The sequence below is a fragment of the Tursiops truncatus genome, chromosome 12, assembly GCF_011762595.2.
Source record: "Tursiops truncatus isolate mTurTru1 chromosome 12, mTurTru1.mat.Y, whole genome shotgun sequence".
Taxonomy (NCBI): Eukaryota; Metazoa; Chordata; class Mammalia; order Artiodactyla; family Delphinidae; genus Tursiops; species Tursiops truncatus.
Window position 1 is genome coordinate 6,430,626 of NC_047045.1, and position 27,200 is coordinate 6,457,825.

General features: G+C 36.7%; 1 protein-coding gene across 1 annotated transcript in view; it reads left to right on the top strand.

Moving 5' to 3' along the window:
* The window catches only part of ADGRB3 (adhesion G protein-coupled receptor B3), a 797,924-nt gene that overhangs the window by 421,907 nt on the left and 348,817 nt on the right, over positions 1–27,200 (top strand). Inside the window, exons 12-13 of the mRNA XM_019929178.3 lie at positions 10,459–10,608; positions 11,443–11,518. Coding sequence (XP_019784737.1) covers positions 10,459–10,608; positions 11,443–11,518 — 226 coding nt within the window. The remainder of the gene's footprint in view (positions 1–10,458; positions 10,609–11,442; positions 11,519–27,200) is intronic.

Sequence of the window (27,200 nt, forward strand, 5' to 3'; positions counted from 1 at the left end):
TAGTTGGAGAGGAAGAGCCTTGTGGTGGAGAGGAAAGACCAGGGGCAGCGAGCAGGACAGCGGTTTGGCCGTGATCCACAGACAGGCAGGTGCCAGCCATGCGGAGCCTGGGAGGCCCTCGTGTGGATCTGGATTTTACTCTAAAAGCACTGATGGGCCACTGAATTCTTTCAAGTGAGAGAACAACATGGTGTGATTTACATTTTTAAAAGTTAACTCTGGTTTCTGAGAGGAGGACTTGAAGGAACAAGGGTGGACTCAAGGAAGCCAGTCAGGCGGCCCTCGAATTAGCTCAGGTGAGAGATACTGGAGGCTTCCAGAGGGATCTGGAAAGGAGACAGAGGGAAGAAGCATGGTGTTGATAGATGGTTGTAGGAGATGCAGGAAAACCAGGACAACCCTTGCGTTTTTGGTTCAAACATCTTGAGTACCTGGTGGTACCTTCTAGGAAGATGGAGGAGAAGTGCTTTGGTGGTGGGAAATCAAGAGTTTTGCCCCCCAAAACGTTTGTTGAATTAGAGAACCACAATACTGGTCACATCAGATAATTGTTCTTCTATGATTAAATACACATGTTCTTGCATGACCATTCAGTTATGAATTGTCTGGGGCGGCTTCCAGGTCCTCCTAGCAGACTCGGTGGCCCTTGAAGCTGAAAATATTTATTTTTTGGCCCTTTATAGGAAGTTTACCAACTCTGCCGTAGAGCATGGCCAGAACCTAAGTTTAGAGTATGGTTTTCCTTTTTCTAAACCAGTGGCCCTTTTCCATAATCTTTATAAAGCCTTTGACTTCTTGTAAAGCCACGTTGGCATTATTAAGATACATCTTTCTGTTTCACAGTTAGTTTACTATTGTGGTTTATCTTTTTCTCTCTCCATTTATTTTTGGTGTCTTTCCCTGATTATTTCTCTTTACCCTCTAAAACTTAATCTCTCCTAAACTACACTTCTCAGCCTCTTTTCTTTCATCTTCTTGATGTCGGCACATCTCACCATGTCTCTTCTGCAGGTGTCTGCACAGAGGCCAGCCGACCAAAGAAGCTTCCACTATTTAGTAAAGGTCCCCGACCCAACTCATCATTCTCTAGTAGATCAGTTACTGTTACTGACATTAGATCTAGTTCTGTTTGTTCGTCCCCTGTCTCTCCCCAGGTACCATGCTGGTCCCACAAGGGCAGGGACTTTAACTGTTTTGTTCACTGGTGTATTTCCAGTGCCCAGAACTGCACTTGGCATGTGATAGGTACTCAGTTGATATTTGTTGAATGAATGAATCTGTCCATTGTATTCTCTCTTTGGGGGGGAACTTATCATGTCCACATTATCAACTATTACTTCTTTTTTTAAAAACTTATTTTATTCACATATAATTGATTTACAATGTTGTGTTAATTTCTGCTGTACCAACACTTGACTCAGTATATGTATACAAGTTTTTCCATATTCTTTTCCATTGTGGTTTATCCCAGGATACTGAATATAGTTCTCTGTGCTCTATAGTAGGACCTCGTTGTTTACATTACTTCTAATTAGAAGACAACCAGTTTACATCTCTAAGTTCTAAATTTGATCATGCTCCAGATCTCAGATCACTTAGCCTAAAGTGTCATTTCCAGCCCTTTGTTTGACTGCTTCTCTACCTAAACCTTCATGCTCTATTAAAAACGTTACTCTTTTTCTAGGGCACAGTAAGTTCCCTCACCTCATACCCCAGACACTGCTATTCTGATACTTCTGGAACATCACAGCCCTTTTCCAGGCTCTGGGTCTGCACAGGCTCTTTCTTCTTCCCCTAACTTATACTCAGCTGTCAAACCACAGCCCCCATTCTCCCTCTTCAGAGAGGCCTTTCTTGGGCGACTGACCACACGCCATCTCATCAGTTATTTCTTTCATGTCACCTGTCACAACCTTGAATCATCTGAATTGTTTCTTCACTAACGTACTGTGTGCATTCCCCCACTAGACTGCGAGCTTGTTAAGGGCAAAGACTTTGTGTCTCTTGCTCACTTGCTAGGTCCTCAGTGGTAAGACCCTGCTTGCAACACTCTCAGGGCTCGCTCGGTAGAAGTTTGCTGGATGAATGAATTTCCAGACAGAACTCTTGAGTCTACAATGATCGTTCTCCTGTCAAGTCATAGCACTTGGCATTGCTAGTACTCTTCTGGGGATGGATGATTACTGTCTCGGGAAGCCCTGGGATTGTTGACCTTGGTTGTCATTTCCTGACTGTATGGGTGCTTGTCTTCTTGCAGGTTCCTGCCTCACTCCCCTGGTAAGGTTTGAATACCCATAGATATCAAAACAATACATCACACACACACACACAATGCTGCATACACAAACTCTCTCATTTGTTTTTACTTGGTTTATTATCATCTAAAGGTCCTTCCTCTAGGAAGGAAGGACAGGAATACTGTTCTTCATTTCACTGGTTGGGAGAAGAGGGAGAATTTACTTCCTAAAGCATTTTCTTTATTGATTTGGTTTTACCATTCAGGTATACATGCAAAATTGATTTGCATATCACATTTTGTTTTGTATTTATGTGAGGAATGAAATCATGAACTACTTGTGTAGAGAAGATGAAAATTTATAAGTGACATACCCTTTTTAAAACCTGAAAGAAAATTGGTATAATCAGGTTAAATTTCCCGCATTAAATTTTACATAGCATAGAAAGAAAAAGGCTTTCAGAAAGAACATGCAATAGTTAACAGAAAAAGTGCAGAAAATAAGATATTTTAGAAAATATTTCTCTTTAAAGAAAGATTGTAATATTTAAAAATAGATTCTCCGATATATGTCTGCAACAGGGGTAGGCAAACCTTTTCTGTAAAGGGCCAGATAGTAAACATTTCAGGCTTTGTGGACCGTACAGTCTCTGCTGTAACTGTTAAACTCTGCTCTTGTTGCCTAAAAGCAGCCCTAGGCTTCATGTGAATGAATTGTGTGTCTGTGTTCCAATAAAGCTTTATTTGTAGACACTGAGATTTGAATTTTATTTAATTTTCACATGCCAAGAAATACAATTCTTCTTTTGATGTTTTTCAACCACTTAAAAATGTGAAAACCACTTTTAGCTTGCAGACCATCCACAAACAGCTGGTAGGACAGATCTGGACCGTAGGTTGTAGCTTGCCAGTCCCTGGTTGAGAGAGTTCAGCTTGAACAAGGGTGGTGTGTCTGCCTGGGGATGTACCATGTAATCATGTAAACATGTGTGTCAGCAGGATTACATGTTGGAGAATAGGAGTGACCTGAGAAGAAGCTGAGGAAATCCTCCATAGAGAGCACTGAAGTCTGGCAAAAAGGCCAGGAGCAGAAATAAGAAACAGGCCTTGTGCTGCAGAGGCTCCCAGGCTTCGAAACCGGCTAATGGATAATAAACAGAATCTGAAGCTGATAATTCACAGGTTTTTCTATTTTGATGCCAGAAAGGAACACACAAAATTATGAAATATTTAAAGTTTCACTATGTATAATATGTCATTGGAAACTAGCAAGTTGAAAAAAATCTTTGACTTGCCACATAGTTACTTTCTTGACTGTCCATCAAGTTTGTCTACTTTTAAATATCAGGGGAGCCTGCTTTTTCTCTTAAAACAAATCTGTGAACTCCTAATGGGAAGAACGTTTCTCAACTAAATCTCTGTGTGCTGCTCTGGGTTGTGGGGATGCTACACCCTGTAGGTGGGATGGTGGCGGCTGAACTGATGGATGCTCTCAGCTCTCAGCACCCTGGTCCTTGCAGACACACTTCCCACCTCCTCTGTTTCCTGGGAAGTGGTGGCTACAGGCTGCTCTCAGGGAGCCTGTTCTTTCCCCACAACCCTCAACACTCCAATCCCAGCCTTTGGGAAGGAGACAGAGTAAATGGGGGAAATAGAGCGGGGAGGAGAGAAACTAAAAATCTCTTTGAATGTCTGAGTGTTTCCTGGAAACGATGTTGGAGATCATGATGGACCAATTAACGTGTGTGTATATATAATATCTGCATTCCCTTTTGATAACCATTGCTCTTCAGGGGTGCCTAGTTTTGATTTTCTGTTGGGCAAGTAAGATAGTTTTATTTCCTCTAACTGAGTCACTATGCCGGTCTTTTATATTTAGTGCAAAAATATTACAGTAAGGCAAAGTAAATTTGCTGTTTATGTGTTAGGTATAATCAAACTGCATCACACAGTACAAAATCCTATACTTCTGAGTAGGCAACTGAGATTTGAATCACAATGCCACCACTTAAGTGTCCTCTTCCTCATTTAAGAAAGGAAGGATACTGACAACACCAATACCCCCTGGGCTTGTTTTAAATATTAAATAAGGTATCGTGTTTAAGGCATCTGGCCAAGTGCTGTGCTAGAAACAGGGCCTGGCACAGAGGAACTACATGATAAATATGTGCTGAATCAGTTAAGGAATCAGGTAATGACAGTGCCAAGGCCATGGCAAGTGTGCAATAAAATCAGCTGTGCTCCCTTCCCTCCCAAACGCCCTCAGGAGTTTACAAGCCACTCAGCATTGCCATAGGAAAATAATGGCTTCTTAAGCTGCTAAGTGCCAGGGGGGTCACACTACATAGAGGCTCTGCTCAGCCCCCATGTGCTTGATATGGGTTCAAGAGCAGGACTGAGTTCCTTATTTTTTTTTCTTAATTATTTTATTGAGGTAGAGTTGATTTACAATGTTGTGTTAATTTCTGCTGTACAGCAAGGTGTTTCCGTTATACACAGACATACGTTCTTTTTCATATTCTTTTCTAGTATGGTTGAGTCGCTTTCTAACACACTGATGCAATGCATCATTTCCTCCCTCCCAAGTTTTACTTACAGGATTTTGAAACTGTGCAGGTGACCATCTAGTAATATCGAGTGATGTTTTCCATAAGCAATTCCATTTTGATAACTGGCCAATTTTCTAATATTGGTGAGTCAGGACCCCGTTTGTACGTTGTGCCCTCTGAATCGACGTGAAAAATGATGCAAACTTTAAATATATGGGAAACATCAATAGAAGGGAGCAATGAGAAGGACTGCTTTTAGGGCATCCCGTAAACAGCTTCTTCTTTATCCGCCCCGGACAATGAAGGGTCTATGAGTATTAGGTGTCCTCCCTTGGGAGTTCCCTCCACTCATTATAGAATGTGAGTCACTGCATTAAGCACTTAGGTCAGTGCTTAAAAGTAGTGCTTTTGAAGTTCACTGTGCAGTCTGTGGCCATGGCTGCAACGGAAGTATGGAATTTGTCATTCACGATGCAGCCAATAGATTTTTAACCTGACTGACCTTGTGTAGCCAAATAACCAGAGAAGGCCCCTCTTACCTCTGGCAGAAGCTATCAGAAAAAAAGGAAGGGAGGGAGGGGGGAGAGAGGGAGGGAAGGGATAAGTAAAAAGGAAGGCTTATTCACTCCCTAGTGGTGCATTAAAGTACTAAAGGATGATCTCTATTTATTTTAAGTGCAATTCCTGCCTTTGATCATCTGAATATAGTCAACATTAAGTTTTGACTATGTAATCCCATGCCTAAGGTCACTGAAGGACAAACAAAACAGAATGTTTGTTGTAAAAGTCAAATACTTTATCATACTATGGACATACAATGAGGTAGTTCCCAAGTTCCCTTGGAAGTGATTATGAGAAAACCTACTGGAATAGCCAACACTTCCATAGGACCACCCATGCTCCAGGTCCTAGTTAGGCACCCAACTCCCACATCTTGGCATATAGTTACTTATTTCATCCTCCAGCATCCTAGTGAGGTAGATAATATTATTATTCCCATGGTACAGAAGAGGAAATTGAGGCACAGAGAGGTTAGGCAATTTGCCCAGTGTCACACAACGTATAAAATGAACTTGGAATTTATCTTCTAAAATGAGACTTTTGAGAGTGATAGGGGATGTTAATCATAATTGTACAAAATATCAGAGGTGAACTGGCACCGGCCCTAAAAAACTAGGACATCATAGTTAGCCTAAACTACCAAGGATTTGAATCCAGGGCCCAGATCCAGAGTCCACACTTACCCCACTCTTGTAAACTGCCACCTACCTCTGCTGGCACTCATTTGCCCATTCTCCTGTTTCCTACACCATTTTACCATACACTTTCACTCTCTAGCATTTTCCTTCCAGATGCCTTATTTTTTCTCATTATGTCTTTTTTTTCTTTTTTTTTTGCGGTATACGGGCCTCTCACTGCTGTGGCCTCTCCCGCTGTGGAGCACAGGCTCCGGACGCACAGGCTCAGCGGCCATGGCTCACGGGCCCAGCCACTCCACGGCATGTGGGATCTTCCCGGACCGGGGCACGAACCCGTGTCCCCTGCATTAGCAGGCAGACTCCCAACCACTGCACCACCAGGGAAGCCCATCATTATGTCCTTTTTTAATTGAAGTATTGTTCATTTCCATGTTGTGTTAGTTTCAGGTGTACAGCAAAGTGATTCAGTGATATATATACTTATATATTCTTTTTCAGATTCTTTTCCCTTATGGGTTATGACACAATATTGAGTAGAGTTCCCTGTGGTCCTTGTTGATTATCTATTTTTTTTATATATAGCAGTGTGTATATGTTAATCCCAAAGTCTTAATTTATCCCTTATTTTCTTGTTCATGATGCAACTGATTCAACTGTAGTGGGCCATTCATATTACAAGTATGAAAAGGACAAGAGTCCCCATCGTCCAGGACCTCAATTAATAGGGACAAAGGGCTAAAACCTCATGATTTTCCTCAGGAACAGGTTAGAAGCACCACCTGCTTTGATGAACCAAAGGAGAGCTCAGTGGTTACCAAAAACAAAAACAAAAGAACAGCTCATGTGCTTTTAGACCCATTTGCAAAAATTTGCTTATGCTTTCTGATGAGCAAAAATCTATACCGAACCTCAATCCTTTGAGAGCTTGGCCAATAACAAATATGATGCTGTCAGAGGATTTTATGCTGCATATCCAAATGCAAAATGACAGCATTAAAAATGCAAACTGAAAGTCAGCTGGGTTTGTTCCAAGGTTTATCCATGATGAGTCACCTATTTTATTGCATAAGAAATCAAATCTAGAGTTGTAATTAAAACATGATGCAGTGAATTTCGGGTAGTTCTTGAAGCATTCAAGATGTGCCTATTTGTTCAGGGACATTGTGTCCTTTGAGATTTTTTTTTAACTACTTTAATCTTCTGTAAGAAAGACATTTTCTCAATTTTTGAGGAAAGACGCTCTATCATCTAAATACCCACGATTGGTTTTAATGCAGCAATTGTTACAGAAGCAAAGTATGTACATTGTGCCCTCATGCTTTGCATTGATGTCCTTTTGCAGCACTAGACACATATGTACTCTAGACATACTTTAAGGCATTTTTTTTTATTGAAGTATAGTTGATTTATAATGTTGTATCTTTTTCAGATTCTTTTCCTTATAGGTTATTACAATATATTGAGTTTAGTTCCCTGTGCTATATAGTAGGTCCTTGTTAGTTACTATTTTATATGTAGTATTGTGTATATGTTAATCCCAACTTCCTAGTTTATCCCTCCCCCACCCCTTCCTCTATGGTAACCATCAGTTTGTTTTCTATGTCTGTGAATCTATTTCTGTCTTGTAAATAAGTTCATTTGTATCACTTTTTAGATTCTGCATATAAAATGATATCATAAGCTATTTTTCTTTCTCTGTCTGACTTACTTCACTTAGTATGATAATCTCTAGATCCATCCTTGTTGCTGCAAATGACATTATTTCATTCCTTTTTATGGCTGAGTAATATTCCATTGTATATATGTACCACATCTTCTTTATCCATTCATATGTTGATGGACATTTAGGTTGCTTCCATGTCTTGGCTATTGTGAATAGTGCTGCTATGAGCATTGGGGTGCATGTATATCTTTTGGAATTATGGTTTTCTCTGGATATATGTAAGGTATTCATTTTTAATCTTACCTCTTTTGAGCTCCCTAGTTCCCTAAAGACTAACTGCAACTAAATTTTTACCTGAGGGTTTTGGAGAACTTCAGTGAAGAAGGGAAGGAATTGAGGATTGGCTTGGTCCAAGTGTTTGGTACAGGGACTGAAAGAAGGAGAAAATGAAAGTCATCTTTAAATCATTTTTGCTGTGTGGAAATAGTTTTTCATGTTAATTAATCACTGCAGGGTCATGAAGAACCACAGTGTCACCTTAGGCATCTTCCTAAGTAGGTTTAAGGTAAAGATGTACAATTTTAAACACTAAATATTTTAAAGAGCGTGTATACTGATAATTTGAAGGCTAGATTTGAAGCTTATCAGTCTGTGAAGTCATATCCCTTTTCATAATGTATTTATTGAAAATACCGTCTTACTTTATGGACTACATATCTACTAAAATTAATGAATACATGTTTGTTTTTATATCCTTCTGATGCTCAATACTATGCAACTTAAAGGACTTCTTGCAGAAGTTAGTGATCCTAATTGATTTTTATATTCTTTTAGTCTAGACTCAAAAGTCGATCTAATCTATATAGTCATCATTTAATACCCAGTGTACCTCCAACTGAAGAATGAATGCATTTCATAATGTGAGATACATGCATGTATAATTATCTCATTTTTATATTTTTAAGAATAAGGAATTAGACCAGCATTTATTCAGGATAAAGTGATATATAATTGGTACAGAATAAGCTTCCTCCGTATGTTATTTATTTCTTTTGTTTGTTTATTTATTTTTGTTTTCTATCCAATGTATACGGAAACAGCGGAATTATTAGACCTCAAGATCCAACAGTTTATCTCTTGTTTGTTTTCCTTTATAGTAGAAACCAGAAATCAGAAAAACCTTCATTTCTTTTCATCAGTTTTTAGAGCAGAGAGGTGAAATAAATTTCCTCTAAACACCAAGACAACCGAAGTTAGAGTCAAGGAATTTGGAAGTAGATGAACTTAGTTTTGCATATTGGATAAAGCTTGTAGGGCCCTTAAGAAAAAGCATGCTACTAATGTGTTGATCTGTCCATCTGTACACACTGAAGGCTTTGGACCCTTTAGGACACATGAACTGGGTTATTTCTGGACAACAAAGACTACATTGTTCGAATTATTAAAGAAACTAAAATAATTAGAGATGTTGTCCAAAAACAGCCTTTCACATCCATAATAATTTATGAGTTACCCAGCACCCTCTTTCCTTCAACATTTAATTACAAAATCCTTTTTTAAGCTTATTATGTCAAATTACAGGCCAAATGAAATTCTATCCTATGCTGAAAATGGATGTGTATAATTGCCTGAAAGAGCTTTAATAAAGTATAGTAATACATAACCAGTTTAATTTGCAACTGAGCCAGTGGTACAGTAATAGATTTATACAACTAATATTATTAAATTCTTAATTTTCATTCTCTCTTGTTTTAATTACAAGTTTCTTTTGAATGAAATCCACTTATGAGGAGTCTAATGGTTTCTTACTTCACCTCTCTTATTGGGATAGCTTTTAGAGTTTCCTCATCATATTTCCATTTAAATCTTCCAGGGAACACCTGAAACTTTAATGTGGAACAAGTATGGACCTATGTAAAAGCTCAACAGATTACATTCCTTAATTGAAACTGTGTGCACTCAATAAGTGCTTGAGTGTTTACTATCATAGTTTTGTTATATGTAGTTATATATAGATGTATATGTGTGTGTATATATATAATATATATATATATAATAAAAATATATTCAGGCTTTACCAAACATATTATTCATTAATTTTCTCAATATATGTTAAAATACTTACTGTGAGTAAAGACAGAATTCTCCATTCACATATATACATTTATTATTTTCAATTGTGGGTGTGCATTTTAAGAATCGTTTGTTATTACTGTCCTATTCGTTAAACGCTCCTGCATATAATATTGGCTCTGTGGTTATGGTGTTTTTAGTGCTTCATTATTTGAATCCTGACAGTTCTGTCTCCCAGAGCAATGTGTTTGTTTTTCATCTCTTCACGGTACCCCATCTCATCCAGGAAATATTTGTTCCAAAGACAGTGTTCAGAGGTAGGTGCAGAAAACTTGCTCTGAGGACAAAGTTCAGATTTAAATGAAAATGTCAGTCTGTGAATCAGGTGTGTTAATCAAAATATTTAACAAAAATACAGTAGGGGATTCTAACAATGGGAATGGAGGCCAACCATGAACAACCAGGATGGCCGCAGCTGTCAATGCTCATGAGATTGTCCACCCAGCCACTGACAGTCACTGTATGATCCCTGCTGAAAGCAACAGAAACCAAATTAATAAGGAAAAGTCAGCAGCCCTAATGAATATCCTCTAATTTTAAGGAATCAGCACGTTTTATAGCTCTGATAAATATAATTAGGACTAGAAATTTTATTTTTAATATACTGCAAGGTTTAATTTGATCAATTTTGATAACGCTGAAAGATTTTAGTTGACATCATTACTTCTTTTTTCACAGTGGCTAGCATTCAGAAGCTTCCTGCGGCCTCTGTTCTAACAGACATCAACTTCCCAATGAAAGGACGGAAGGGCATGGTTGACTGGGCAAGAAACTCAGAAGACAGGGTGGTCATTCCAAAGAGCATCTTTACCCCCGTATCATCAAAAGGTAAATATGTGAAATAGTTTAAGCCTCGAACAAAAAATTTATAAGTTCAATTTAATAATACACTTGGCATAAATTCCCATGTATTAAGCAATTTAGGAAACAGTCTGCAATCACGACTCTAAACTTATTTTGTAACTATAGAAAACCTAATTTGGGCTTTAAATCTGAATTTACTTGAGGAAAGGCTCTATTAAAATGAAAAAAAATAATACAAGTGCAAATTATAGACCTGAGCTTGTCAGGGTCAAATTTCAGTGTTGACAGTCTCATCCCAGTGTAAAGCACTTGGCCTAAGATTTTAAGTTTAGGTATTGAAATGTGTTATATTTTCCATTCCATGCAAAATAATTGTTTCTGCCTCACTTCTGAAAAAAAAGAGTTGGTATCTAAAAACAAATCTAACAAAAAATTAAGTTTTAAGAACATCTTCAGTAGCCTCTAAAATTTAATGGCCCTTTTCAAGAGTGACATTGTGGTCTTAATTCTTACGTTGGAAATTTTGACATTTTAACTGAGAGCTCCAAAAGAGAATTGGCTCTCCCCCATATCATTGGGAATTTTAACTCCTTAGCTGTAACTACAGCCGCTTCTTGTCTCAGCCTGCAGGAAAGTTACTTCATGACACAAAACCACTGAAAATACATCTTCTGGAGCTACAATTAATGCATGCAGTGTGTGGGCTCACTTGCCCGGTACAGTTAAGAAGGCATTACTTATACCTGGCTTTGCATTGGCAGATACTGGAATCCCCTTGTAATTAGGAGATTAAAGTTTTATAAGACACAATATTTTTCTTGCTGTTTTGCTAATATTTTAAAATTTTATTCTTTCTAGAATTAGATGAGTCATCGGTCTTTGTTCTTGGAGCAGTCCTGTACAAAAACTTAGATCTAATTTTGCCCACTCTGAGGTAAGCTACAAATTAATAAGCTGTTGTAATCTCTGTAAATTATTCCAAATATGTGATTATAGCTCATTCTATGAAAATAGTCAAACAAAGTTTGGTAATACAAAGGGCTTTTTTCTTAAATGAAATAGAAAATACCAATTTAATGAGCAGCTTATTAGCATATTGTGCATTGAAAAACAACTAGGAAAGACAATTTTGGTTCCTGATTATAGCCGTGTAATTCTTTTGTAACTAATCATGACTTGCTTTAAGACCAAGGGAAAAAAAAAGTAAGAGAAAGAAAACCTCAAGGCTCTATAATAGAACGGATCATTTTAAAATGAATCTGTCTTCTCCCTTTATTTGTACTTACTTGTACTGTTCATCAGCATTACATGAAATTAAAGGAGTGTCATGATGGCTGGGAATACTTGGTTTTGTTCATCTGCGCAAGATCTCAATTTGCCTCTAGATAAATATTCAATTACAGTTACATTAAGAAAAATGTTCAATTAGAGGACTAATTTTGGAAGAAATCCATTGATTTCTTTCCTCCCAGACATTAAAAAGAAACAATTACAGATAGTAATTCTACCAACATTAATTTATTTCCTCTGCCGTCTTAACTATTTTACCAGATTGTACAGAAAACATGATACGCATCTCTCTGCATGGTGCTGTTCTCACTCTTGGTGACCTGTTTCCTCCACCCCACCTCACGGTGGAGAACTGAGACAAAGTTGTATTTTAGTTAAATACAGCCACACGGCCGTGAGCACGTACCCACAGCCTCGTGAATAAAGCTTTAAGTTTTTCAAGAGGAGAGACTGCGAATGATGTATACAGTTATACCAGGGGCCTAACAAATGGTCTAATAAATAAAAACAATTAGAGTTCAGTCCATCAGGAAAAGGTCTCCCAAGGAAGCAATAACAGCTGCAGTTAGTCACGATTATTTGGAGAAAATCTATGTGCAGTGAATTATTATTATAGTCTGTGGATCATCCAGTGGGATGTTTTGACCACAGAAACAACTCTGGGAAATCTAGCTTTCTTTAACGCCCTTCCTCTCTGGATGGAATTTGGGTTTCCTGAATTTGAATAGGTTTGTGTTTGGTTTTGTTCTACTAACAGATTTTCAAAGCTAATATATTTACTCTCAACTTTGCCATGGGTTTTATTAAAACACATTGGTCTGTACGATTACTCACAGCTAAAATTAATTTATAGTTACACCACCTCTATTGCTGTGTATGATGTTTATTTGAGGAGAAATGTGGTAAAGTTAAAAGTACCCAGATAGGGACTTCCCTGGTGGTGCAGTGGTTAAGAATCCGCCTACCAATGCAGGGGACACGGGTTCTTCCATCCCTGGTCCGGGAAGATCCCACATGCCACAGGGCAACTAAGCCTGTGTGCCACAACTACTGAGCCTGCGCTCTACAGCCCGTGAACCACAACTACTGAGCCCGTGAGCCACAGCTACTGAAGCCGGCGTGCCTAGAGCCCATGCTCCACAACAAGAGAAGCCACCGCGATGAGAAGCCCCCGCACCGCAATGAAGAGTAGCCCCCGCTCGCCACAACTAGAGAAAGCCTGCACGCAGCAACAAAGACCCAATGCAGCCGACAATAAATAAATAAATAAATAAATAAATAAATAAAGTATTAAAAAAAGAAAATAAGTACCCAGATACTCAGAGTCAGGCCCTTATTTCCACTGGGAGTTCGTTTGCATAAAGCTAATCTTGCAGGAATTCTAGACTAGGCACTAACTCACAATCAGATGACTTGGGTTTTAATTTCAATTTATCATAACAAGAAATTTATAAACTTGTTCAGTCACTCAGTCATCATCTGCCTTCAGTTCAGCCTCAAAATAGAAGCACCTTTATATGCAACATTCATTCTGTTCGCTGCAGAGGGACATAGTGAATGCAAATAAAATATTCAACATGAAATGTTGTAGATTGTGAATTAGTTTCCCTGCTACATGTTTAACAGAGTTTCATTATGACTAATCTTATTTTGAATAACACCGTAGAACTCGCTCACCTACACAAAGTCAGATTATTCCAAGTTTCATAAAGCTATACAGTCAAGGGAATTGGAAGTGTATCTAGGGATATCAGCCTTTTTGTAAAAAAACGTGTTTCAACATTTTTGAAATTATTGCAGAGGTAGTGGTCACTTGTGGGTGGACTAATGACGACATTGTGGGCAGTTGAATGGGTAAAACTGGGAAAAGTCCAGAACTGCACCCCCTAGTACTACCTGGGACACAAACAGATGCAGATTAGCCTTTGGACAAGTCACTGACTTTATAAATCATGGGGTTGGACTCAAAGGTTCTTTTTAACTTCAAAAACTCCCTGTCTTTATTTCAGTAAAATTGTAGGGTTGTGGCGTTCTGACATATTTTTTAGCTTGAAGTTCTTAATAACCTTTTATAAGAATTATGAATATGTATACCCACTCACACTTTCTAAGTATAATTAGGTAAATGAATATAGAAAAACAATATTCACCTTTGGATTCATTAGAAATAATGACAATAGAATGTTCAGGATAAAAAGTTTGTTTAAGCACTATTTGAAAAGTGAAATATTAGCATTTACTTCTCATTTTCTTTTACTTCATACTGTAAAATAAGGTAACCACTAAGCAATCTCGGCTTGTTTTTTTTTTCCTTTTCAAAACGTTGTTCCAGAAGGTTTAGTGAGTAGAATAAGCCTTTCAAAGGACAAGGGTGATGTCTTTGTTTTATAGTCACTTAACAAACATTTACTAAGGAACAACCCTCTTCACCAAACTGTCTTAATGATTTTAAATCTCCTCTACTGTCAAAACTCCCAGAACAGTGCTTAATAAATAATACAGGTCCAAGAAATGTTTACTGGAATAACTGTCTTATCTGATAAAATATTCTATATAAGCCATTTTTAAAAAATGAGGTACATAGAAGTTTAGTGTTTACACTATTCAAATATTTTAGGAACAAAGGAATAAAATACATATATTCTGTTGTTTTACTGTAAAATTTGACTCTGTGAATTGAACCCAACAGAAAAGGAAATATCTTCTTATTCAACATGAAAAAATACACAAATTTGCTCTATATGTTTACTTATTATCTACTAAATTTTCGTGACACATTTTCTTCTGTGATCATTTTACTAATAATTATCTGTTGAATATTTTGGAGCCAAGTTTCCCAGACACAGAATAATGTTAGGCTTGCTGTTAAGTCTCCAGAAATTTTTTATTTTGATACAATATTTTAAAACAATACTTTGCATAATTCCCCTCGTGGGGACCCAGAAGGAGAACTTGACATAATGTTTTGAATAGATATAATTTAGAAATGTTCCTTCCTACGAAGACAGAAGTAACTTTTCATGTTGACTCTTTCCTTTTGATATTTCCTTTTCTTCTCTTGCCCTAATATGCATTCAACTATTCTTCAAGCTGCAATTTCTATTTTACTGCTGGATTGTCTTTCCTTTTACAATTAAGTAGATTCAATTTATGCCTTCGTCTGAAGGAAATGTGCTCTACTCAAGTCCAAACTAAATAAGGGCTATTCTCAGCCTCCCAACTGTATTCTTTGGAATAATGTCTTACAGTAAAAAGCATAGAGCCAGTGGACATTAGTGCTGCAAGCCCTTTAAAGGTTATGCCATCCAGAACTCTCATTCTACAGACAAGAGAACCTTATTGCCTCACTGACTGGCCAAAGCTGATATGTCCAGTAGGTGGGTGGGTTCTAGTCCATCTCAAGCCTTTGGTCCTCCAAAACCAGGACACTTCCACTGTCCTGCTTCCTCTGTGATACTCATATCTACTCCTTTAAGCAGTACAAATTTCTACATTCCTTTGAATACACATATACCTTCCACAGAAAATCTTGAAAGGCCCAGGAGGAGGTAGCTGTGCATGGGCAGCTAAAGGTGCTTGGCGTCAACTTGGTGGCCCCAACACAGGCTATGGGCAACAAGGCCTGGACTCTTCCCACCCTTCATGATCCCTTTTGAGGTTGATAGCTGAAAGCTGGCCAGCCAAGGGCAAGGGGTCCTTTGAGGGGAGCTGAGACCACCCACACAGACCCCATTCACATTAGGGAACTAATGGCTACCCACAGCATGGTGAGTTCTCACACTGCTGGTGAGGATTTTAACTGTAGTACCTTTTAGTAGGACAATTTGGTAACTTCAGGAGGCTTTAAAAATACATTTTCATTGATCCAGCAATGCCACTTGTAAGAATGTATCTGACAGAAATTAACTCTAAGGAAAAAAAAGTATATTCAAGCCAAGGACTTCAAGAAACAGTTGTAATCAACCCATTTTCTGATTCATTTAATAAAGCCAAGTTCCAGTTCTATAGGAAGATCACAATACTTTTGAGTATGGGATCGATGTGTAGTTTTCCTGGTAGGATGTATGGAAAATATAGTCCTGTTTAAGAAAAAAAAATAGAAATAAAGAAAAAGAAACGTAAAAAAGGCACATTAATGTAGCTATTAACACTCGAGATATTGTAAAGGATCTAATTAAAATTATATGCAAATGACAGTATAGTATTATAGTGCCAGGAAAAATACAGATGAACCCTCCAAAAAAAGAAACCAAGAAATAAACAACAAAAAAAACCCCAACGTTCTCATAAGCCACTAACATGAAAACTATCTTTTAAAAAGGAAATGTCAATAATGCAAAATCACATAAATTTGCTGTCAAGTGCACCAACCTAATAAAAGATAAATGGTGCTAATTTTTTTCACATTTAGGAAATGGAACCCATTTTAGTTCCTAATATTATAGGAATTAAAGGCAAACAGGAAAAACAGTTGAACTAGAAAATATTGGAAATAATACAAAAACAAAAACATAATCACTTTTTAAAGAAATTTTTACTGGAGTATAGTTGCTGTACAATGTTGTGTTAAGTTTCTGCTGTATGGCAAAGTGAATCAGCTATATGTATACACATATCCCCTCTTTTTTGGATTTCCTTCCTGTTTAGGTTACCACAGTGCATTGAGTAGAGTTCCCTGTGTTATACAGTAGGTTCTCAGTAGTTATCTATTTTATACACAGTAGTGTATATATGTCAATCCCAATCTCCCAATTGATCCCACCCCACCCTTTCCCGGCTTGGTGTCCATACGTTTGTTCTCTAAGTCTATGTTTCTAGTTCTTCTTTGCAAATAGGTTAATCTGTATCATTTTTCTACAGTCTACATATATGTGATATAATTAATATAAGATTAATTAACTGATATGATTAATTAATGTGATTAAGTAATAAAATTATTAATATACGATATTTGTTTTTCTCTTTCTGACTTACTTCCCTCTGTATGACAGTCTCTAGTTCAATCATTTTTATACCAATACATCCTGAAGGCACTGGACCTGAAGTACTGATTTCCCTCAAGGGCACCTTTTCTTCAGTTTGAGGACCAGACGCTAAACCTTCCCACTTCATTCTGAATTTACAATGAAATACTGTAGTTTTGTGATACTCTGTATCTTTTTATAATGCCCTACATTGAGAACATTAGAAATTAAAATTATCCATTGGGATGACAAATTGGCATGACTAATACTATAAGATATTGTAATATTGCCTAGTCAGTACATTCTTTACAAAAATCCGAGTTTAATTGGGCCATACTGTTTGAAAGTGAATTTAAATCCCTGATCACTTGGCTTCATTGTGGGTCTAGGTGTTGCCTCCCTCAGCAAACTTAACTTGAAATTCTTGTTAGTTTTTTTTTTATCTTTTTTTTCAACATCTTTATTGGAGTATAATTGCTTTACAATGGTGTGTTAGTTTCTGATGTATAGCAAAGTGAATCAGCTATACGTATACATATATCCCCATATCCCCTCCCTCTTGCGTCTCCCTCTCACCCTCCCATCCCACCCCTCTAGGTAGAGAGAAAGCCCTGAGCTGATCTCCCTGTGCTATGAGGCTGCATCCCACTAGGTATCTATTTTACATTTGGTAGTATATACATGTCCATGCCACTCTCTCACTGTCACAGCTTACCCTTCCCCCTCCCCATGTCCTCAAGTGCATTCTCTACATCTGTGTCTTTATTCCTGTCCTGCCCCTAGGTTCTTCAGAAACTTTTTTTTTTTTTAGATTCCATATATATGTGTCAGCATACTGTATTTTGTTTTCTCTTTCTGACTTATTTCACTCTGTATGACAAATTCTAGGTCCATCCACCTCACTACAAATAACTCAATTTTGTTTCTTTTTTATGGCCAAGTAATATTTCATTGTTTACATGTGCCACATCTTCTTTATCCATTCTTCTGTTGATGGACACTTAGGTTGTTTCCATGTCCTGGCTACTGTAAATAGTGCTGCAATGAACATTGTGGTACATGACTCTTTTTTTGAATTATGGTTTTCTCTGCGTATACGCCCAGTAGTGGGATAGCTGGGTCATGTGATAGTTCTATCTTTAGTTTTTTAAGGAACCTCCATATTGTTATCTGTAGTGGCTCTATCAATTTACATTCCCACCAGCAGTGCAAGAGGGTTCCCTCTTCTTCCCACCCACTCCGGCATTTCTTGTTTGTAGATTTTTTTATGATGACCATTCTGACCTGTGTGAGGTGATACCTCATCATAGTTTTGATTTGTATTTCTCTAATGATTCGTGATGTTGAGCATCCTTTCATGTGTATATCTTCTTTGGGGAAATGTCTGTTTAGGTCTTTTGCCCATTTTTGGATTCGGTTGTTTGTTTTTTTGATATTGAGCTGCATGGGCTGCTTGTATATTTTGGAGATTAATCCTTTGTCAGTTGCTTCATTTGAAAATGTTTTCTCCCATTCTGAGGGTTGTCTTTTCATCTTGTTAATGGTTTCCTTTACTGTGCAAAAGCTTTTAAGTTTCATTAGGTCCCATATTTTTATTTTTGCTTCTTTTTCCATTATTCTAGGAGGTGGGTCAAAAACGATCTTGCAGTGATTTATGTCATAGAGTGTTCTGCCTTTGTTTTCCTCTAAGAGTTTTATAGTGTCTGACCTTATATTTAAGTCTTTAATCCATTTTGAGTTTATCTTTATGTATGGTATTAGGAAGTTTTCTAATTTCATTCTTTTACACAGAGCTGTCCAGTTATCCCAGCACAAATAATTGAAGAGGCTGTCTTTTCTCCATTGTATATTCTTGCCTCCTTTGTCAAAGATGAGGTGACCATATATGCATGGGTTTATCTGTGGGCTTTCTATCCAGTTCCATTGATCTATATTTCTGTTTTTATGCCAGTAACATACTGTCTTGATTACTGTAGCTTTGTAATATAGTCTGAAGTCTGGGAACCTGATTCCTCCAGCTCAGTCTTTCTTTCTCTAGATTACTTTGGCTATTCAAGAGCTTTTCTGTTTCCATACAAATTGTGAAACATTTTGTTCTAGTTCTGTGAAAAATGCCATTGGTAGTTTGTTAGGGATTGCACTGAAACTGTAGATTGCTTTGGGTAGTATAGTCATTTTCACAATATTGAATTTTCCAATCCAAGAACATGGTATATCTCTCCATCTGTTTGTATCGTTTTTAATTTCTTTCATCAGTGTCTTATAGTTTTCTGCATACAGGTCTTTTTTCTCCTTAGGTAGGTTTATTCCTAGGTATTGTATTCTTTTTGTTGCAATGGTAAATGGGAGTGTTTCCTTAATTTCTTTTACAGATTTTTCATCATTAATGTATAGGAGTGCAAGAGATTTCTGTGCATTAATTTTGTATCCTGCTACTTTACCAAATTCATTGATTAGCTCTAGCAGTTTTCTGGCAGCATCTTTAGGATTCTCTATGTATAGTATCATGTCATCTGCAAACAGTGACAGTTTTACTTCTTCTTTTCCAATTTGGATTCCTTTTCTTTCTTTTTTCTTCTCTGATTGCTGTGGCTAAAACTTTCAAAACTATGTTGAATACTAGTGGTGAGAGTGGGCAACCTTGTCTTCTTCCTGATCTCAGTGGAAATGGTTTCAGTTTTTCACCACTGAGAATGATGTGGCTGTGGATTTGTCATGTATGGCCTTTGTTATGTTGAGGTAAGTTCCCTCTATGCCTACTTTCTGGAGGGTTTTTTTTTTTTTTATCATAAATCGGTGTTGAATTTTGTTGAAAGATTTTCCTGCATCTGTTGAGATTATCATATGGTTTTTATCCTTCAGTTTGTTATTATGGGGTATCACATTGATTGATTTGAGTATATTGAAGAATCCTTTCATTCCTGGGATAAACCCCACTTGATCATAGTGTATGATCCTTTTAATGTGCTGTTGAATTCTCTTTGCTAGTATTTTGTTGAGGATTTTTGCATCTATGTTCATCAGTGATATTGGACCGTAGTTTTCTTTTTTTGTGACATCTTTGTCTGGTTTTGGTATCAGGGTGATAGGGGCCTCGTAGAATGAGTTTGGGAGTGTTCCTCGCTCTGCTATATTTTGGAAGAGTTTGAGAAGGGTAGGTGTTAGCTCTTCTCTAAATGTTTGATAGAATTCACCTGTGAAACCATCTGGTCTTGGGCTTTTGTTTGTTGGAAGATTTTTAATCACAGTTTCAATTTCAGTGTTTGTGATTGATCTGTTTATATTTCTATTTCTTCCTGGTGCGGTATCGGAAGGTTGTGCTTTTCTAACAATTTGTCCATTTCTTCCAGGTTGTCAATTTTTTTGGCATATAGTTATCTGTAGTAATCTTTCATGATCCTTTGTATATTGCCAGTGTCAGTTGTTACTTCTCCTTTTTCATTTCTAATTCTGTTGATTTGAGTTTTTTCCCTTTTTTTCTTGATGAGTCTGGCTAATGGTTTAAATTTTGTGTATCTTCTCAAAGAACCAGGGTTTAGTTTTACTGACCATTACTATTGTTTCCTTCATTTCTTTTTCATTTATTTCTGACCTGATCTTTATACTTTCTATCCTTCTGCTAACTTTGGGTTTTTTTTGGTTCTTCTTTCTCTAATTGCTTTAGGTGTAAGGTTAGGTTGTTTATTTGAGATGTTTCTTGTTTCTTGAGGTAGGATTGTATTGCTATAAACTTTCCTCTTAGAACTGCTTTTGCTGCATCCCATAGGTTTTGGGTTGTTGTTTTTTCATTGTCATTTGTTTGTAGGTATTTTTTGATTTCCTCTTTGATTTCTTCTGTGATCTCTTGGTGATTTAGTGTATTGTTTAGCCTCCATGTGTTTTTATTTTTTACAGATTTTTTCCTGTAATCAATATCTAGTCTCTTAGCATTGTGGTCAGAAAAGATACTTGATATGATCTCAATTTTCTTAAATTTACCAAGGCTTGATTTATGACCCAAGATATGATCTGTCCTGGAGAATATTTCATGATCACTTGTGAAGAAAGTGTATTCTGTTGTTTTTTGATGGAATGTCCTATAAATATCAATTAAGTCCATTTGTTTAATTTAAAGCTTGTGTTTCCTTCTTTATTTTCATTTTGGATGTTCTGTCCATTGATGAAAGTGGGATGTTAAAGTCCCCTACTATGATTGTGTTCCTGTCAATTTCCCATTTTATGGCTATTAGCATTTGCCTTATATATTGAAGTGCTCCTATGTTTTGTGCATAAATATTTACAATTGTTAGATCTTCTTGGTTTGATCCCTTCAGCCTTATGTAGTGTTCTTCTTTGTCTCTTTAGTAGTCTTTATTTTAAACCTATTTTGTCTGATATGAGAATTGCTACAACAGCTCTCTTTTGATTTCCGTTTGCATGGAATATTTTTTTCCATCCCCTTTCTTTCCGTCTGTATGTGTCCCTAGGTCTGAAGTGGGTCTCTTGTAGACAGCGTATATATGGGTCTTATTTTTGTATCCATTCAACCAGTCTATGTCTTTTGGTTGGAGCATTTAATCCATTTACATTTAAGGTAGTTATCAATATGTATGTTCCTATTACCATTTTCTTAATTGTTGGGTTTTTTTTATTGTAGATCTTTTCCTTCTCTTGTCTTTCCTGCCTACAGAAGTTCCTTGAGCATTTGTTGTAAAACTGGTTTGGTGGGGCTGAATTCTCTTAAGCTTTTCTTTTCTGTAAAGGTTTAAACTTCTCCATTGAATCTGATTGAGATCCTTGCTGGGTAGAGTATTCTTGGTTGTAGGTTTTTCCTTTTCATCACTTTAAATATGTCCTGCCACTCCCTTTTGGGAGTTCTCTGGGAGAACTCTCTCTGAATGATATTATGTGGGGTCGGGAGGTCTCTGGTTGTTCAGTGTCCTGAACTCAGCTCTCCCACCTCAGAGACTCAGACCTGACACCCAGCCAGAGCACCAAGTCCCTGTCAGCCACACGGCTGTATTAGCCCAGGCATAAGCTTTCTTATAGGTAATTCCATTTTGCTGGCCATTGGAAAAAAGAAGGCAAGGACTTTGATGATTTGGGGCCGTATCTGGGGAGCACCTCTGCTCCGTGTCTTTGTCACTGAAGGTCTGTGTTTTCGGCTGTGCTGTTGTCACTGAGTTGTTCTGCAGTCAAATCTTCCTCGCCATCTGCTGCCAGGCCACTCTCACGCAGGTGCTCAAGACCCCCTCCTCCAAGCTCTCTGCACTTGTCCTGTCCATGCAGGGGGGACTACAGCACTCTGGGCTGCAGTAGTTGAAATTCTTGTTAGTTTTCAAAGTTCTAAGGTAGCCCAACCTTAGTTGTAGCAGCCATAGGGTAATTTTAGTTTTAAAAGTAAATGTATTTAGGTCAGTGACATTGATGAAGTCCTCAGTTCAGTTTTTTTAAATAAATAAATAAATTTATTTATTTATTTAATTATTTATTGGCTGCATTGGGTCTTCGTTGCTGTGTGTGGGCTTTCTCTAGTTGTAGTGAGCAGGGGCTGCTCTTAGTTGCGGTGTGCAGGCTTCTCATTTCAGTGGCTTCTCTTTGTTGTGAAGCATGGGTTCTAGGCACGTAGGCTTCAGTAGTTTGGGCACATGGGCTCAGTAGTTGTGGCACATGGGCTCCAGAGCACAGACTCAGTAGTTGTGGAGCTCGGGTTCAGTTGTTCCACGGCATGTGGCATCTTCCTGGACCAGGGCCGAACCCAGGTCCCCTGCATTAGGCAGGAAGATTCTTAACCACTGTGCCACCAGGGAAGTCCCCTGAGTTCAATTTTTTAGCATGTATACCTAGGAGTGGGATTTCTAGATCATATGGTAACTATATTTTTGATTTTTTGAAGACTCTGCCTACTGCTTTCCATAGCAGCTTCACCATTTTATATTCCCACCATAGTGCAGAATCCTTCTGGTTTCTCCACAACCTTGTCAGCATGTTATTTTCCGTTTTTTTTTAATCCTGGCCATCCTAAGGGATGTGAAGGAATATTTATTTCCTTGTGATTTTGACCTACATTTCCGTGATGATTAGTGATGTCCGGTGTTTTCTCATATATTATAGGCCTTTTGTATATAATCTTCAGAGAGATATCTAAGTCTCTTGTCTCTTTTTTAATCTTTTAAAAATTTATCTTTAATCTTTTTAATTTGTTTGGTTTTATTGTGGAATTTTAGTATTTCTTTATATATTCCCAATATTAACCCTTTATTCTATATATGGCTTATAAATATTCTGTCTTATTACATAGATTGCCTTTTCACTCTGTCAGCTGTTTTCTTTACTGTTTTTAAGTTTGATGTTGTACCATATGTCTATTTTACCTTTTTTTGCCTGTACTTTTGGTGTCATATCAAAGAATTCATTGCTAAATTCAATGTCATGAAGCTCTTCTCTTATGTTTGATTCTAAGAGTTTTATTGTTTCAAATCTTATGTTTAGATCTTTAACCCACGTTAAGTTAATTTTGGTATATGGTGCAATGTAAATGTCCAACTCCATTCTTTTGTATGTGGATACTGAAAACATGGGATGTTTTACCAGCATTTTTTCAAGAGATTATCCTTTCCTCACTGGGTAGCCTTGGCAACCCTGTTAAAGATAATTTGACCATATATGTGAGGGTTTATTTCTGGGCTCTCTATTCTATTCAATCAGTCTCTGTCTTTATGCCAGTACCATACGGTTTTGACCTACTGTAGTTTTGTAACATGTTTTGAAATCAGGAAGTATGAGACCTCCAGCTTTTGTATTCTTTTTAAAGATCATTTTGGCTCTTCAGGGTCCTTTCAGATTCCATATGAATTTTAGGATTTTTTTTGTCTATTCCTGCAAAAAAGTCATTAGTATTTTGATATGGATTGCATTGATCTGTAGATTGCTTTGGGTATTATGGAAATTTGAACAATAGTAAGTCTTCCAGTTCGTGAAGATAGGATGTCTTTCCATTTGTTTGTGTCTTCTTTTACTTATTTCAACAATATTTTCAGGTTTTCAGTGTGAAGTTCTTCACTTTCTTAGTTAAGTTTATTCCTAAGTATTTTATTCTCTTTAATGCTGTTGTAAATAGGATTGTTTCCTTAATTTCCTTTTTGGATTATTCATTGTTAGTATATAGAAATGCAACTGATTTTTGTGTGTCAATGTTATATCTTGTAACTTTTCCACATTGTTTATTAGTTCTAAAAGGGTTTTTGTGGAATCTTTAGGGTTTTCTACATGTAAGATCATTCCATCTACTAAAAGAGATGATTTTGGTTTTTGCTTTCCAATTTGGTTGCCTTTTTTTTCTCTTTCTTGCCTGATTGTTAGGCTACTAGGCATACCCTAATTGTTAAGAATTCCAGGTCTATGTTGAATAGAAATGGAAATAGATGACATCCTTGCTTTGTTCCTCATCTTACAGTAAACATTTTCAGTTTTTCACCATTGAGTATGATGTTAGCTGTGGGTTTTTCATAGCCTTTATTACATTGAGGTACATTCCTTCTATACCTAACTGGTTGAAAATTTTTATCATGAGAGAATGTTGAAAATTTTCAGATGCTTTTTCTGCATCAATTGAGATGATCATGTGGTTTTTGTTCTTCATTTTGTTAATAATGGTGTTTTACACTGACTGATTTTCTTATGTTGCACCAACCATGCATCCCAGAGATAAATTCTTCTTGATCATGTATTTGATCTTTTTAATGTGTTGTTGAATTTGGTTTTGTATTTTGTTTAGAATTTTTGCATCAATATTCAATATCAATATTACCTTGTGTTTTCATTTCTTGAGGCATCTTTGTCTGATTTTGGTATGAGGATAATGCTGGCCTTATAAAATACGTTTGAAAATATACTCTCCTCTTTAACGTTTTGGAAGAGTTTGAGAAGAATTGGTGTTAATTCTTCTTTAAATGTTCAGTGGAATTATTCAGTGAAGCCATCTGGTCCTGGGTTTTTTTTTTTTTTTTTTTTTTTTTTTTTTTTGTCAAGAGGCTTTTGATTACTGATTTAATGTCCTTCCTAGTTATAGGTCTGCTTAGATTTTTAAACTTCTTCATGAATCCACCTTGGTAGGTTGTATGTTTATAGGAATTTATCTGCTTCTTCTAAGTTATTCAGTTTGTTGTCATATAATTGTTCATAGTAGTCTCTAATGATCCTTTTATTTCTGTGGCATCAGTTGCAATGTCCCACTTTGAATTCTGATTTTTGTTGAGTTTTCCTGCTTATTTTAGTAGTTACTCTAGCTAAGAGTTTGTCATTTTTTTTTTCTCAAACAACTCTTAGTTGGATGATGTTTTCTATGTTTTCCTGTTCTCTATGTCATTTATCTCTGCTCTAATCTTTATTATTTTCTTCCTTCAGCTAACTTTGGGTTCAGTTTGTTTTTATTCTAGTTCTGTGAGGTGTAAAGTTAAGTCATTGATTTGAGATCTTTCTTCTCTTTAAAAGGAGGCATTTACCCCTATATATTTTTGTTTCAGTACTGCTTTTGCTGCACCCCGTAAGTTTTGGTATGTTGTGTTTTCATTTGTCTCAAGATATTTTCTAATTTCCCTTGTGATCTATTTTTTAACCCACTAATTGTTCAAGAGTGTGTTGTTTAATTTTCACATATTTGTGAGTCTTCCAGTTTTCCTTTTGCCTTTGATTTCTAGTTTTATTCCACTGTGTTCAGAAAAGTTACTTGGTATGACTCCAGTTGTCTTAAATTTGTTAAGACTTTTTTTTGTGCCTTACCTGTGATCTATTCTGGAAAATTCTCTGTATCAATTTGAGAAGAATGTATATTCAGCTACTGTTGGATAGAGTGTTCTGTATATATCTGTTAGGTACAATTGATCTATAGTGTTGTTCAAGTCCTCTGTTTCCTTATGGATCTACTATCTGATAGATCTATCCATTATTAAAGCAGGGTATTGTATTGAAATAGTTTAATATTATTGTGTTACTGTCTATTTCTCCCTTCAGTTCTGCCAATGTTTGCTTCATATTTTTGGGTGCTCTGCTGTTAGCTACATATATTTGTAATTGTTATATCTTCCTGGTGAACTGACCCTTTTATCATTATATAATGTTCTTCTTTGTCTTTTATTACAGTTTTTGCTTAAAGTCTATTCTGTCTGATACAAATATGTCCATCCCTGATCTCTTTTGGTTACCATTTGTATGGAGTATCATTTTAGATCTTTCACTTTCAGCCTATGTATGGCCTATACCTAAAGTGAGTCTCTTTCAAACAGTTGCATTGCATTTTATAGTCACTTTTTTACTCTCTTTAAGATATGATTCATGTATCTTAAGCACCTTAAGCCTTTGTAAAAATTGTGAAGAATAACTTGAGCCTTCTTTGAATAAAGAACTCTACACATTTTTAAATGTTTTAGATACTGACTACTGCTAATCTCAAGGACAAGAAAGATCTTTATTACTTTAGTCATGAAATCCATTTGGCTGTAAGATCTGCTTTTCTAGCAGTGAATACAAATGTGAACCCAGCCAGGAAGCATTAGTAGATCACAAAGCCTGACATGGCACATGAGGAGCCAGGTATTCACTTATGCAAATTAGAATAAATTGATGGAATAAATTAAGGAAATTTTGTACACTGTACACTTTTTTAAAAGGGAGCCACTGCATAATGTAAATTTGTTTATTTTTCCTTCATTAAATATTTGGATACTGTGACATTGACATATTTTAAATCACATTGGCCAAAAGCTTAATATTTTTGTTTATTATGTGGTATTTAATAAGTCATTCAAATATGTGTTAACCCTAAAATGTGCCATGCATAATGTAAATGAGGATACATAAATGCTAGATAAAAATCTTGCCCTCCTTGAACTATAATCTTGTGGAAGGAGACATATATAGCATTAATGGGTGTGGGGTAGATCTAGTACATGGTAGTAACTCAAGGTGGGAGGGGACTCACATAATGTTATAAGCACATCCATATGCATAAATATATTGACACACATCCCTTCTCAGATGTAGTCTAAATGAGTTAACATATGTATACACACATGCCCTCTCCCTCCACTCCCCACACACATATTTAGCAAAAGCCATAAGGCAGATTTCATCTTCTAGGAACCTTCTCCACCAGGCTGATTAGGTAGCTGGTGAACCTGTCACAGAGTAAATACTCGACAGAAGGCTGCTTATCTAAGCTGCTTGGATCTCCACCATCCAGTTTCCTAGGGCTAAAATACCCACAAGCCCAAACACACAAGAAGAACTTCATAAATGTCTTGACACGTTATAAATTCCTGTTTGGAATACCCACATCTGTATTTTCCAGTAAATCAGTATACAACTTCTAAAATAATATAAAAT